General features: G+C 40.2%; 1 protein-coding gene across 1 annotated transcript in view; it reads right to left on the reverse strand.

Annotated features, from left to right (window-relative positions):
• Window positions 1–5,816, reverse strand: part of LOC311123336 (NACHT, LRR and PYD domains-containing protein 3-like) — an 8,346-nt gene extending 2,530 nt beyond the window's left edge. The window contains exons 1-6 of the mRNA XM_084197599.1: window positions 5,519–5,816; window positions 5,152–5,380; window positions 3,534–4,668; window positions 2,502–2,675; window positions 1,007–1,053; window positions 1–536 (exon numbers count right to left, since the gene is read on the reverse strand). The exon at window positions 1–536 is cut by the window's left edge and continues 2,530 nt beyond it. Coding sequence (XP_084053725.1) covers window positions 10–536; window positions 1,007–1,053; window positions 2,502–2,675; window positions 3,534–4,668; window positions 5,152–5,362 — 2,094 coding nt within the window. The 5' untranslated portion in view covers window positions 5,363–5,380; window positions 5,519–5,816 and the 3' untranslated portion in view covers window positions 1–9. The remainder of the gene's footprint in view (window positions 537–1,006; window positions 1,054–2,501; window positions 2,676–3,533; window positions 4,669–5,151; window positions 5,381–5,518) is intronic.
• Window positions 5,817–13,281: the final 7,465 nt, after the last annotated feature.

A 13,281-nucleotide genomic window follows, 5' to 3' on the forward strand; every position in this document is an offset into this window, starting at 1 on the left:
GGTTATTATTTACAGGGACACTGAGTCCCCATTATACCAAACCCTAAACCCTGGATAGAGGGGCTCAGTGAATGTGGAGTGGAATGTGTTCAGGTGGGTCAGTGTGTCAGAGGAGACTCTGTAGAAGGACAGAGTGCCGGCTGGCCAGTCCAGATACACTCCTACTCTGTGGGGGCTGGAGGAGGGGACGTCTATGGTAGTGGACTTCTTATTGTGACAGGCAGAGTAACGGTTGTCAGAGCAGAACAGACTCCAGGACTTGTTATTCCATCCAATCCTACAGTCATCACCCCATCCTCTCATGCTGATTCCTTTATATGCCACTCCTATAACAGCCCCTCTCCCACTCCACTCTACCTCCCAGTAACAGCGCCCAGTCAGACCCTCTCTACACAGCACCTGTCCATAGTCCTCAAATATCTCTGGGTGATCAGGATACGGCTGCTTCTCTCTCCTACATGTCACCTTTCTGTTCTCCTCAGACAGAGAGTGGCATCTGTTTACTGTGTTTAGGTCCAGTGTGAGATCACAGACATCTGATGGATGAAACCAGACACAATATTAGAAATCATCATCATTCACATTAGAATGTTAACTCACTTTTCACTAATTCATTTAATGTAGATGTTTCTAGGTATCAAAAGGAGAAGTTAAGGTAACTTGAGACTTGTTGAATGATCATATGTTATACTGTATGGTAATATAAAACACACTTATTCCCATTAATTACACACACACACACACACACACACACACACACACACACACACACACACACACACACACACACACACACACATTTCTAAAGTAACACGAATACAGACACAGACAAACACACATTGTCAAAGCAACTCTTTGTAACTTTGGTGTCCCTGATTTGTGCTTCTGTAGAACTACAGCTGATATTTAATATGACCAAGTAAGTAATGATGGTGGTCTTTGACTTTGACTTCACTTGAATTAAGACTTATTCTTAGTCATATTTTTCACAGCAGTCAACACTCACATTTTCTAAGTCCAGGTTTCATTGTGTTCTCTCCACCATGTTCCACACTGTAGCGGTAAGCAGAAGAACAGACAGTCATTGAGGGATACACCTGAACTCAAACACACACACACACACACACACACACACACACACACACACACACACACACACACACACACACACACACACACACACACACACACACACACACACACACACACACACACAATCTTTATATAACTTAGTCCAAGTGGTGGTCAGAATGTTTGTCTTAACTAACCTGATAACTCCAACATGTCTGATATGAACATTGACATAAACCCTCTACATACTTGAGTTTCTCCAGTCTGCAGTGTGGATCCTCCAGTCCAGCAGAGAGCAGTCTGACTCCTGAGTCTCCTGGGTGATTGTAGCTCAGGTCCAGCTCTCTCAGGTGTGAGGGGTTTGACTTCAGAGCTGAGACCAGAGAAGCACAGCCTTCCTCTGTGACTAGACAGCCTGACAGCCTGCAAAGAGTCAAATCATATTAAAATCACACTGCTATTCTTTGGTGGTGAAAATAGTGGCAGTATATTTTTTCAACATTTTCAGATATATCAGTGTCCTGAAACCTGACATATCTATTCATAAATGAATGTATCATTATTAGAAATGATAAATTATCAAAGTATTGCTTGTAGATAGAAAAATGCATATGACAAATATTTGAGTAGACTGACCAGAGCAGTTTAAAAAGCAGTATCAGTCAAAAGACAGACAGTGAGGTATCAGATTTAGATTGTATTGAGTATACAGTCCACAGTATATCTATTTTGACAGTGAAGCTAACATTTTAAATGTGGCTCTATACTCCAACATTTTGGATTTGAGATCAAATGTTTCATATGAGGTGACAGTATATAATGTCACCTTTTATTTGAGGGTATTTTAATACATATCTGTTTCACCGTTAAGAAATGAAAGCACTTTATGTATCTAGTCCCCCCATTTGACGAAGTCATAAGTATTCTGACCAATTCACTTATAGTGTATTAAAGTAGTCAAAAGTTGAGTATTTGGTGCCAAACTCATTGGTTGCATTTGCAGTTTGTTTTGGTTGTGTTTTGGGTTATGTTTTATCCAATAGTAACTGAATGGTGGATGATGACTGGAGAAATTTTCAGTCTAAGTGAGTAGATAACATGTTTCTAAACACTACTAAATGAATCCTGATGATGCCATGATTAAGAAAAATAATGAATGAATCATGAATAATAATGAGTGAGAAAGTTACAGAGGCTACAACAAAACATGCTAACCTCTCACCATTAACATCAAATAAAAGGTGACATTCTGTACTGTTGGCTGATATGAAACATTCTATCTCAAATCCAAAATGCTGGAGCATAGCACCAAATTTAAAACTGTAAGCTTCAGTGTCCAAACACAAATGGTGTGGACTATGTGTGCCTGGTAAACACATGTGGATCTGGTGAACAGTTGTCACTTGTTGACCAACTACAGGAATACTGACCTCAGAGTCTCCAGTTTACAGTGGTGATTCCCCAGTCCAGCAGAGAGCAGCTTCACTCCTGAATCCTTCAGGTCATTGTTACTCAGATCCAGCTCTCTCAGGTGTGAGGGGTTTGACTTCAGAGCTGAGACCAGAGAAGCACAGCCTTCCTCTGTGACTAGACAGCCTGACAGCCTGCAAAGAGATTCACAAACACACTGTTAATTTAACAGAGCAGCATTTGGTTTAGTCTCTTAAACAACATATAGATTCATCTTCCGTCTCCTAGAAATTTATGATCATATTGTTATACTAATGAGAACATCAATGCAGTGATTCAATATGTTATTCAATAATACATATTTTTCTCTAAACGGAATATTTATTCCTGATGATTAGTACTTAAATGTCATTTTATGTACTCACAGAGCAGCTCTGGAGGCTTTGACCACTGGCAGCAGCCTCAGAAGACCTTCCTCTGATCTGGAGTATTTCTTCAGGTCAAACACATCCAGCTCCTTTTCTGAAGTCAGCAACACAAAGACCAGAGCTGACCACTGTGCAGGTGACAGTTCTTCTTCTGAGAGACTTCCTGATCTCAGGTAGCTTTGGATCTCCTCCACTAGAGAATGGTCATTCAGTTCATTCAGACAGTGGAACAGATTGATGCACCTCTCTGGAGAGGGATTCTCCCTGATCTTCTCCTTGATGTACTTGACTGTTTCTTCATGGCTCTGTGAGCTGCTTCTTGTCTTTGTCAGTAGACCTCGTAAGTGCTTCTGATTGGACTCCAGTGAGAGGCCCAGAAGGAAGAGGAGGAACAGGTCCAGGTTTCCTGTCTCACTTTGTAAGGCTTTGTCCACAGCACTCTTGTAGACAGTAACTTCAGTAACTTGAGATTCGGCCATTAGATTCTCATTGTTGGTGATGAATGAGAGGAACACATATACAGCAGCCAGAAACTCCTGAATGCTCAGATGCACGAAGCAGTAAACCTTGTCCTGGTACAGCACACATTCCTCTTTAAAGAGCTGTGTGCACAATCCTGAGTACACTGATGCTTCATTGACATCAATGCCAGCCTCATTCAGATCTTCTTCATAGAAAATCAGATTGCCATTCATAAGCTGTTGAAAAGCCAGTTTTCCCAGTGACAGAATGCTCTCTTTATCCCAGTGTGGACCTGTCTCTTCTTTCCCAAGATACTTTTCATTCTTCTGTTTGGTATGAAACTCCACAAGGTGTATGAACATCTCAGTCAGAGTCTTGGGCATCTCTTCTCTCTTATGTTTCAGCATGTGTTCAAGGACGGTTGCAGAAATCCAACAGAAGACTGGAATGTGGCACATGATGTGGAGGGTCCTTGATGTCTTTATGTGTGAGATGATTCTGCTGGCCAGGTCCTCATCATTGAATCTCTTCCTGAAGTACTCCTCCTTCTGTGGGTCATTGAACCCTTGTACCTCTGTCACCTGGTCAACACACCCTGTAGGGATCTTATTGGCTGCTGCAGGTCGTGTAGTTATCCAGAGGAGAGCAGAGGGAAGCAGATTTCCCTTGATGAGATTTGTCAGCAGAACATCCACTGAGGTTGACTCTGTGACGTCACAACAGATCTTGTTCTTCTGGAAGTCTAAGGGCAGTCGGCACTCATCCAGACCATCAAAGATGAACAGAACTTTGTACTTGTCGTAGTTGGAGATTCTTGATTCTTTGGTTTCCTCTGAGAAGTGATTGAGAAGTTCAATCAAAGTGTGTTTTTCCATTTTCATCAAATTCAGCTCCCGAAAAGGGAATGAAAATACAAATTGGACATCCTGATTTGCTTTTCCTTCAGCCCAGTCCAGAATGAACTTCTGCACAGAGACTGTTTTTCCAATGCCAGCGACTCCCTTTGTCAGCACAGTTCTGATAAGTTTGTCTTGTCCAGTTAAGGGTTTGAAGATGTCGTTACATTTGATTGCAGTCTCTGGTCTTGCTTGTTTCCTGGTTGTTGTCTCAATCTGTCTCAGCTCATGTTCATTATTGACCTCTCCTGTTCCACCCTCTGTGATGTAGAGCTCTGTGTAGATCTTATTGAGAAGTGTTGGGTTTCCTTGTTTAGCGATCCCCTCAAATACACGTTGAAACTTCTTCTTTAGATTAGATTTGAGTTCACGTTGAAGAATCACAGCACGCTCATCTGAATCTAGAAATAACACAGAGGATATTAATATTACATCTGTTTTAATGCCTACAGTATTATAGGACTGTTATAACATTTTAAATTATAATACTTTATTCCCTTAACTGACTGTATAAATGTTCTCTTAACTGACTGTATAAATGTTTTCATAATGCATTACAGACTGGTGTGACTGATTATGTTCTCTCTCTCTCTCTCTCTCTCTCTCTCTCTCTCTCTCTCTCTCTCTCTCTCTCTCTCTCTCTCTCTCTCTCTCTCTCTCTCTCTCTCTCTCTCTCTCTCTCTCTCTCAACACAACACAACACAACACAACACAACACAACACAACACAACACAACACATCCCTGCTGCTCCTTGATGAGGTCACTAGGTGTTGTGTTAAGGCTACTACAATATCATTTAGTTACACAGCTACTTTAGCTGTACTTTAGCTACAGCTTTTAAATGTTCTAAAACAGCATTCAACATGAGGCAGACAGCTCTTACTTTTCTCCAGTGTGTCAGCAAGCTCCTTCTGGTTCATTTTCCTCAGGACGTGCAGTGTGATCTTCAGAGCCCCCTCTCTGGCACTGCTCTCCTGCTTCCCATCTTCAGCATCCACCACTTCCTTATCCTGCTTCTGACTCTCAAAGCCTTCTGGGAGTTCTGGACTAAGAATCCTCTTGAACATCTTCAGCTCGTTCTTCACAAATGTCATAATATTCTCCTCAAGCAACTGAAATAAATCAAGTCAATCAAGTCAATAAGTTAAGCAAGAGACTAAATGCTTTCTCATTAACACATGAATGAATGATTGACAGATCAACTTTACTTGAAGTAAACAAAAACAAATGTACATAACAGGACCACATACACTGAATATGGAGGCCAGGTCTGTTTGATGACTCTGGGAAGACTGACCACTGAGAATCTCTGACTCTGATCTCTCCTGTTGGTTTCTGTGGACAAAACATGAGATTACATCTCCTCATCCAGGGAGTACACACACACACACACACACACACACACACACACACACACACACACACACACACACACACACACACACACACACACACACACACACACACACACACACACACACACACACACACACACACACACACACACACACACACACACACACACACACACACACACTCACACGCACACACACACACACATGCACACAGGGAGGGAATGTTGTGTTAGTTTAATATTGTTTTAGGACTATGAAAATGGAAAAAAGGTTTAGCCTATGGATTATGAAAACAACAAAAATAAATGTGAAAATGGGAGAGGAGAAATGACTAGAGACAGTGTTGTTTAACTCACTGACCATGACCCTTGAGTTCTTCTTACCTTTGTTCAGTAGAAAAGTATCCCTCTCTAAAGGTCATAGGTAGATCCATAGACCAGTCACTCTTCATGGACACACAGCTGGTTACAGGGGAGGCTGGTCTCTCCTGCTTGATTGGACTTCAACACAACAGAGACAAACATTACATCTCTCATCTACTCTGAGCTCAGATGGGGAAACAAGTTTCATTCCAAAACGCTATATATCCATTTTCAGAAATGTTCGTAAATTAGCTTTTATTGTTTGAAGAAATTATGAAAGAGATTGGAGACATGTATTTGTTTAAAATCTGTCTCACTCTCAGAGAAATAAGTAGTACTGCTAGGCTTTACACAGTAATATTATATATCTGCCTCACTCTCAGAGAAATAAGTAGTACTGCTAGGTTTTACACAGTAATATTATATATCTGCCTCACTCTCAGAGAAATAAGTAGTACTGCTAGGTTTTACACAGTAATAATATATATCTGCCTCACTCTCAGAGCTCTTCTTTACCTACAGTGGTATTACTTTGGCAGATAACGTCACCCATCTAAATAAAAAGTATATATATGAATATATAGTTAACTAAATGTATGGTGTTTTTGATTTATGTCAGTTTCATTGTTTGTTATTCTATAAATGGTTATTTTATGGTCGTAACTGGTCAAAAGAAATAGAAAATGTCATATTTTGAAATTCTGAGTAATTCCAAATCAAATCAAATCAAATCAAATCAAATTGTATTGGTCACATGCGCCGAATACAACAGGTGCAGACATTTCAGTGAAATGCTTACTTACAGCCCTTAACCAACAGTGCATTTATAAAAAAAAAAAAAAAAAAGTAAGGATAAAACAACAACAAAAAAGTGTTGAGAAAAAAGAGCAGAAGTAAAATAAAGTGACAGTAGGGAGGCTATATATACAGGGGGGTACCGTTGCAGAGTCAATGTGCGGGGGCACCGGCTAGTTGAGGTAGTTGAGGTAATATGTACATGTGGGTAGAGTTAAAGTGACTATGCATAAATACTTAACAGAGTAGCAGCAGCGTAAAAAGGATGGGGTTGGGGGGCAGTGCAAATAGTCCGGGTAGCCATGATTAGCTGTTCAGGAGTCTTATGGCTTGGGGGTAGAAGCTGTTGAGAAGTCTTTTGGACCTAGACTTGGGTACATATCAGTTTGCTAACAATATAAAAAAATATATATACTACTAAAATATATACGCGACTCATTCAACCAGCCTAAACAACAGTAAATAAAAGATGTCAAATGGTCAAAAGTCAATCCTGATATAGCCATGTACATCAAAGAGAGGTGTATTGCTACAGATGTAGGATCTGAGTCAATGTCCAGGGGTACCAGGTAGTTGAGGTAATAACTAGGCTATATACAAGGAGTACCAGTACCGAGTCAATGTCCAGGGGTACCAGGTAGTTGAGGTAATAACTAGACTATATATAAGGAGTACCAGTACTGAGTCAATGTACAGGGTACCAGGTAGTTGAGGTAATAACTAGACTATATACCAGGATTACCTGTACTGAGTCAATGTGCAGGGGTACCAGGTAGTTGAGGTAATAACTAGACTATATACAAGGAGTACCTGTACTGAGTCAATGTCCAGGGGTACCAGGTAGTTGAGGTAATAACTAGACTATATACCAGGAGTACCTGTACTGAGTCAATGTACAGGGTACCAGGTAGTTGAGGTAATAACTAGACTATATACAAGGAGTACCTGTACTGAGTCAATGTCCAGGGGTACCAGGTAGTTGAGGTAATAACTAGACTATATACCAGGAGTACCAGTACTGAGTCAATGTCCAGGGGTACCAGGTAGTTGAGGTAATAACTAGACTATATACCAGGAGTACCTGTACTGAGTCAATGTCCAGGGGTACCAGGTAGTTGAGGTAATAACTAGACTATATACCAGGAGTACCTGTACTGAGTCAATGTCCAGGGGTACCAGGTAGTTGAGGTAATAACTAGACTATATACCAGGAGTACCTGTACTGAGTCAACGTGCAGGATACCAGGTAGTTTAGGTAATAACTAGACTATATATAAGGAGTACCAGTACTGAGTCCATGTACAGGGGTACCAGGTAGTTGAGGTAATAACTAGACTATATACAAGGAGTACCAGTACTGAGTCAATGTCCAGGGGTACCAGGTAGTTGAGGTAATAACTAGACTATATACCAGGAGTACCAGTACTGAGTCAATGTCCAGGGGTACCAGGTAGTTGAGGTAATAACTAGACTATTTACCAGGAGTACCTGTACTGAGTCAATGTCCAGGGGTACCAGGTAGTTGAGGTAATAACTAGACTATATACAAGGAGTACCAGTACTGAGTCAATGTCCAGGGGTACCAGGTAGTTGAGGTAATAACTAGACTATATATAAGGAGTACCAGTACTGAGTTAATGTCCAGAGGTACCAGGTAGTTGAGGTAATAACTAGACTATATACAAGGAGTACCAGTACTGAGTCAACGTGCAGGGGTACCAGGTAGTTGAGGTAATAACTAGACTATATACAAGGAGTACCAGTACTGAGTCAACGTGCAGGGGTACCAGGTAGTTGAGGTAATAACTAGACTATATACCAGGAGTACCTGTACTGAGTCAATGTCCAGGGGTACCATGTAGTTGAGGTAATAACTAGACTATATACCAGGAGTACCTGTACTGAGTCAATGTCCAGGGGTACCAGGTAGTTGAGGTAATAACTAGACTATATATAAGGAGTACCAGTACTGAGTCAATGTACAGGGGTACCAGGTAGTTGAGGTAATATCTAGACTATATACAAGGAGTACCAGTACCGAGTCAATGTCCAGGGGTACCAGGTAGTTTAGGTAATAACTAGACTATATACCAGGAGTACCTGTACTGAGTCCATGTACAGGGGTACCAGGTAGTTGAGGTAATAACTAGACTATATACAAGGAGTACCAGTACTGAGTCAATGTCCAGGGGTACCAGGTAGTTGAGGTAATAACTAGACTATATACCAGGAGTACCTGTACTGAGTCAATGTCCAGGGGTACCAGGTAGTTGAGGTAATAACTAGACTATATATAAGGAGTACCAGTACTGAGTCAATGTCCAGGGGTACCAGGTAGTTGAGGTAATAACTAGACTATATACCAGGAGTACCTGTACTGAGTCAATGTCCAGGAGTACCAGGTAGTTGAGGTAATAACTAGACTATATACAAGGAGCACCAGTACTGAGTCAATGTGCAGGGTACCAGGTAGTTGAGGTAATAACTAGACTATATACAAGGAGTACCAGTACTGAGTCAATGTGCAGGGGTACCAGGTAGTTGAGGTAATAACTAGACTATATACAAGGAGAACCAGTACTGAGTCAATGTGCAGGGTACCAGGTAGTTGAGGTAATAACTAGACTATATACAAGGAGTACCAGTACTGAGTCAACGTGCAGGGGTACCAGGTAGTTGAGGTAATAACTAGACTATATACAAGGAGTACCAGTACTGAGTCAATGTGAAGGGGTACCAGGTAGTTGAGGTAATATTTTACATGTAGGTAAGGGTAAAAGTGACTAGGCAATCAGGATAGAGATTACATCTCCTCATCCAGGGAGTGCACACACACACACACACACACACCACACACACACACACACACACACACACACACACACACACACACACACACACACACACACACACACACACACACAGGGAGTGTTGTGTTTATTTAATATTGTTTTAGGACTATGAAAATGGAAAAAAGGATTAGCCTATGGATTATGAAAACAACCAAAATAAATGGGAAAATGGGAGAGGAGAAATGACTAGAGACAGTGTTGTTTAACTCACTGACCATGAACCATGAGTTATTCTTACCTTTGTTCAGTAGAAAAGTCTCCCTCTCTAAAGTTTGGAGGTTTACCCATAGACTTGTTACTCTTCATGGACACACAGCTGGGTACAGGGGAGGCTGGTCTCTCCTGCTTGATTGGGCTTCAACACAACAGAGACAAACATTACATCTCTCATCTACTCTGAGCTCAGATGGGGAATCATGAGAAGAGTTTCATTCCAAAACGCTATATATCCATTTTCAGAAATGTTCGTAAAGTAGCTTTTGTTGTTTAAAGAAATTATGAAAGAGATTGGAGACATGTATTTGTTTAAAATCTATCACTTAACGGTTTCATTTCAGAGAGACAAATAATCTTGTTTTTTGCCTAATGCTACATATCTGCCTCACTCTCAGAGAAATAAGTAGTACTGCTAGGTTTTACACATTAATAATATATATCTGCCTCACTCTCAGAGAAATTGTGTTTTTTTTAAATAAAAGTAGAGACTCAGCTAGAAAAAGGTATATCACACACTACAGTTGAGGAACAATGGGAAAGTAATTCTGCTTTGAAAGATGGTAAACTTGTAACCTCAATTTTGAGAAAATGGCCTTTGAATGTTTTGGTTCACCTACTGGAGAGCTCTTCTTTATCTACAGTGGTGTTACTTTGGCAGATAATGTCACCCATCTAAATAAATAGTATATAGTTAACTAAATGTATGGTGTTTTTGGTTTATGTCAGTTTCATTGTTTGTAAATGCTATAAATGGTTATTATATGGTTGTAAGTGGTAAAATGAACTAGAAAGTCATATTTTGCAATTCTGAGTAATTACTACTTTAGTAAGGATATACTTTATTCAGTACTACTGCAGTTGCTAAATAATTCCAATAGATGGCAGCATAAGACCACGAATGACATTTCAGAAGGTTAGTTTAGTTTTCTCCCTGGATACACCACCACTCCCCCTCACAGGAAAACTCCTGCACATGCTTTTTACTGTCCCTTTCCACACTGCTAACGCAAGAGGAACGACTGAAAAAGCATTTAACAGATTACTGTGAAATAATACAATGATGATTCATGTTTATTATTAGCTGTTTTTATGCTCATGTTTTGAAATTATACTTCATTACTATAACGATTATCAATAAGCCTGAACATTAATTTAGTCACCTCTGGTCAAGAAAACTTATTTTCCTAGTACATTCATTGTCAGATTCATCAACCAGCAGCGAGCACTCTGCCTTCTAGCACAAGCGAGGGGCATGTTGAGGTACATTTGCTAACCGGGAGGGTTGCATGATGTAATATATTGGCGGGCTGGAAGACGCACTCTTGTCTTATCTATTCCGAGGTTGTTTAATCACAATATTTGATATTTAAAAAATGCATGTATACTAGGGTTGAGGTTGGAGCATCTGACTAGTGATTATTTACAAGGGGTTCAACACCTGCTATAGTCACTATTTAATTGCTCTTCCAAAAGCATCACAGGCCTAAATCGAGATATATAGCTAACTAAAGTAATGAGTGACCATTTTAGAAAATCATGGGACATATAGTATTTGGTTGCATGCTATTTTATGTCAATCATATTTCTGCTTGTAGCCTGTAACTGATGCTTCGTGGTCTTATGCTGCCATCTATTGGAAATAATTATCAATTAAAAGTTATTAATTCACGTACAGACGTTGGTGAGGCAGCTGAGAAATAAAGTGTATTAGATCAGTCTCAAACCAGCCCCAAGCCAATTGCTGGACTTTCACACAGAGGTTACTAGGTCACCCAATTCAAAACACATTTGAAAAATAAAACAAATGTGTCTTATTTATCAAGTGTTCTGTCTTGCAATTATACATATAATAAAATAACAACAAAATAATCAAAACGCCATTTAATACAATAATTGTATTTACTAAGATAATATTATTACTAAAATAGTTTCTAAAAGTGTTCTAGGCTACCCTACCCTAGAATTAGGGGTTAGGGTTACGGCTAAAATAGGTTATAAGTAGGGTAAGAGTTTCTGTATAGCACTTTGTGACATCTGCTGGTGTAAAAAGGGCTTTATAAATACATTTGATTGATTGTTAGGTTTAGGGTTTTTATGGCAAAAAACAGTATGGGTTTATGGCTCTCTTGCTCCTCCTTGTGGCCGTATGTGGGTACTACATAACTTATTCATGACACTTGCTAGGCTCATAATCTGAGGTAGCAACTGTGTCAGATCTACAAATCCATTAGCTAGACCACCCGATTAGACAACAATCACCCCATTATACCCATTTGGTTTGCAGCATTCGCTCAATTTGATGCCTAAGAAACAAAGATTTCGATGCATATCAAATTACCCAGCAGCCATTTAGAAACCACAAGTCATCCAAAAAATTGTTATTTCTTAATTAAAAAATGTCTTCTGGCTGTTTAAATCGGCCACATCTTGAAAAAGAGGACAGGGACATGCGTTTTGTTTAGATTGTACACTTTTTTCTTAAAACAAATATGGTTAACCATGACCAGAAATGTTTTAATGTTTTTTGGCTATCCGCCAGCCATCGCCTCTTAAACTGTGTCTCACCTCACTATAGGTGACCACAACATGTACTCAGTGTGTGCGCTCACCAAGTAGTCGTAACCTTGTTAATAATAAGTTACCTGAGGTAAAACTACAGGGTTAACGCTCACCAAGTAGCCATAACCTTGGTAATAATAAGTTACCTGAGGTAAACCTACAGGGTTAACGCTCACCAAGTAGCCGTAACCTTGGTAATAATAAGTTACCTGAGGTAAACCTACAGGGTTAACGCTCACCAAGTAGCTGTAACCTTGTTAATAATAAGTTACCTGAGGTAAACCTACAGGGTTAACGCTCACCAAGTAGCAGTAACCTTGTTAATAATAAGTTACCTGAGGTAAACCTACAGGGTTAACGCAGGCAGGTCTCATTGATAACAATAGTGAAGCTGGCGTTGTGACGCAGAACAATGGGCTGGGAATAGAACGTTCTGAAGGCGAGTCGGTGTCACGGAGCTCAATAGAACTAATAGGAGCTGGTAGGGTGAAAAATGCCCAAACATAAGGCTCGTTTTTTCGCGACTACTTCATAACCAGGGACAGAAGGTAATATTATGAAACTGGGCTCCATGGCGGATGCAATTAACTAATTTTATCAGAAATAATCGTTGTAAAAAATGTCACTTGAGGTGCCCCGAAAATAATATTCAAAAGTTCAGTCCTTGGACACAGAGGGGTTAAACACTAATGTTACTGTCCATCTAGTGAAGAGAGGAGAACCGGACAGAGGGATGGATGGTAGGAAGCCAGCATCCGTCAACGAGAGAGGGAGAAGCCCTCCACTGTATTTAACAGGTGGAAGAAACAACCCGGGAGCTCCATCGGTCCACAAGAAATGCAGGCAGCCGTAGATTATGTTGTGGTAGCTAGGA

This window comes from Coregonus lavaretus, assembly GCF_964263955.1.
Source record: "Coregonus lavaretus genome assembly, contig: HAP1_SCAFFOLD_293, whole genome shotgun sequence".
NCBI lineage: Eukaryota > Metazoa > Chordata > Actinopteri > Salmoniformes > Salmonidae > Coregonus > Coregonus lavaretus.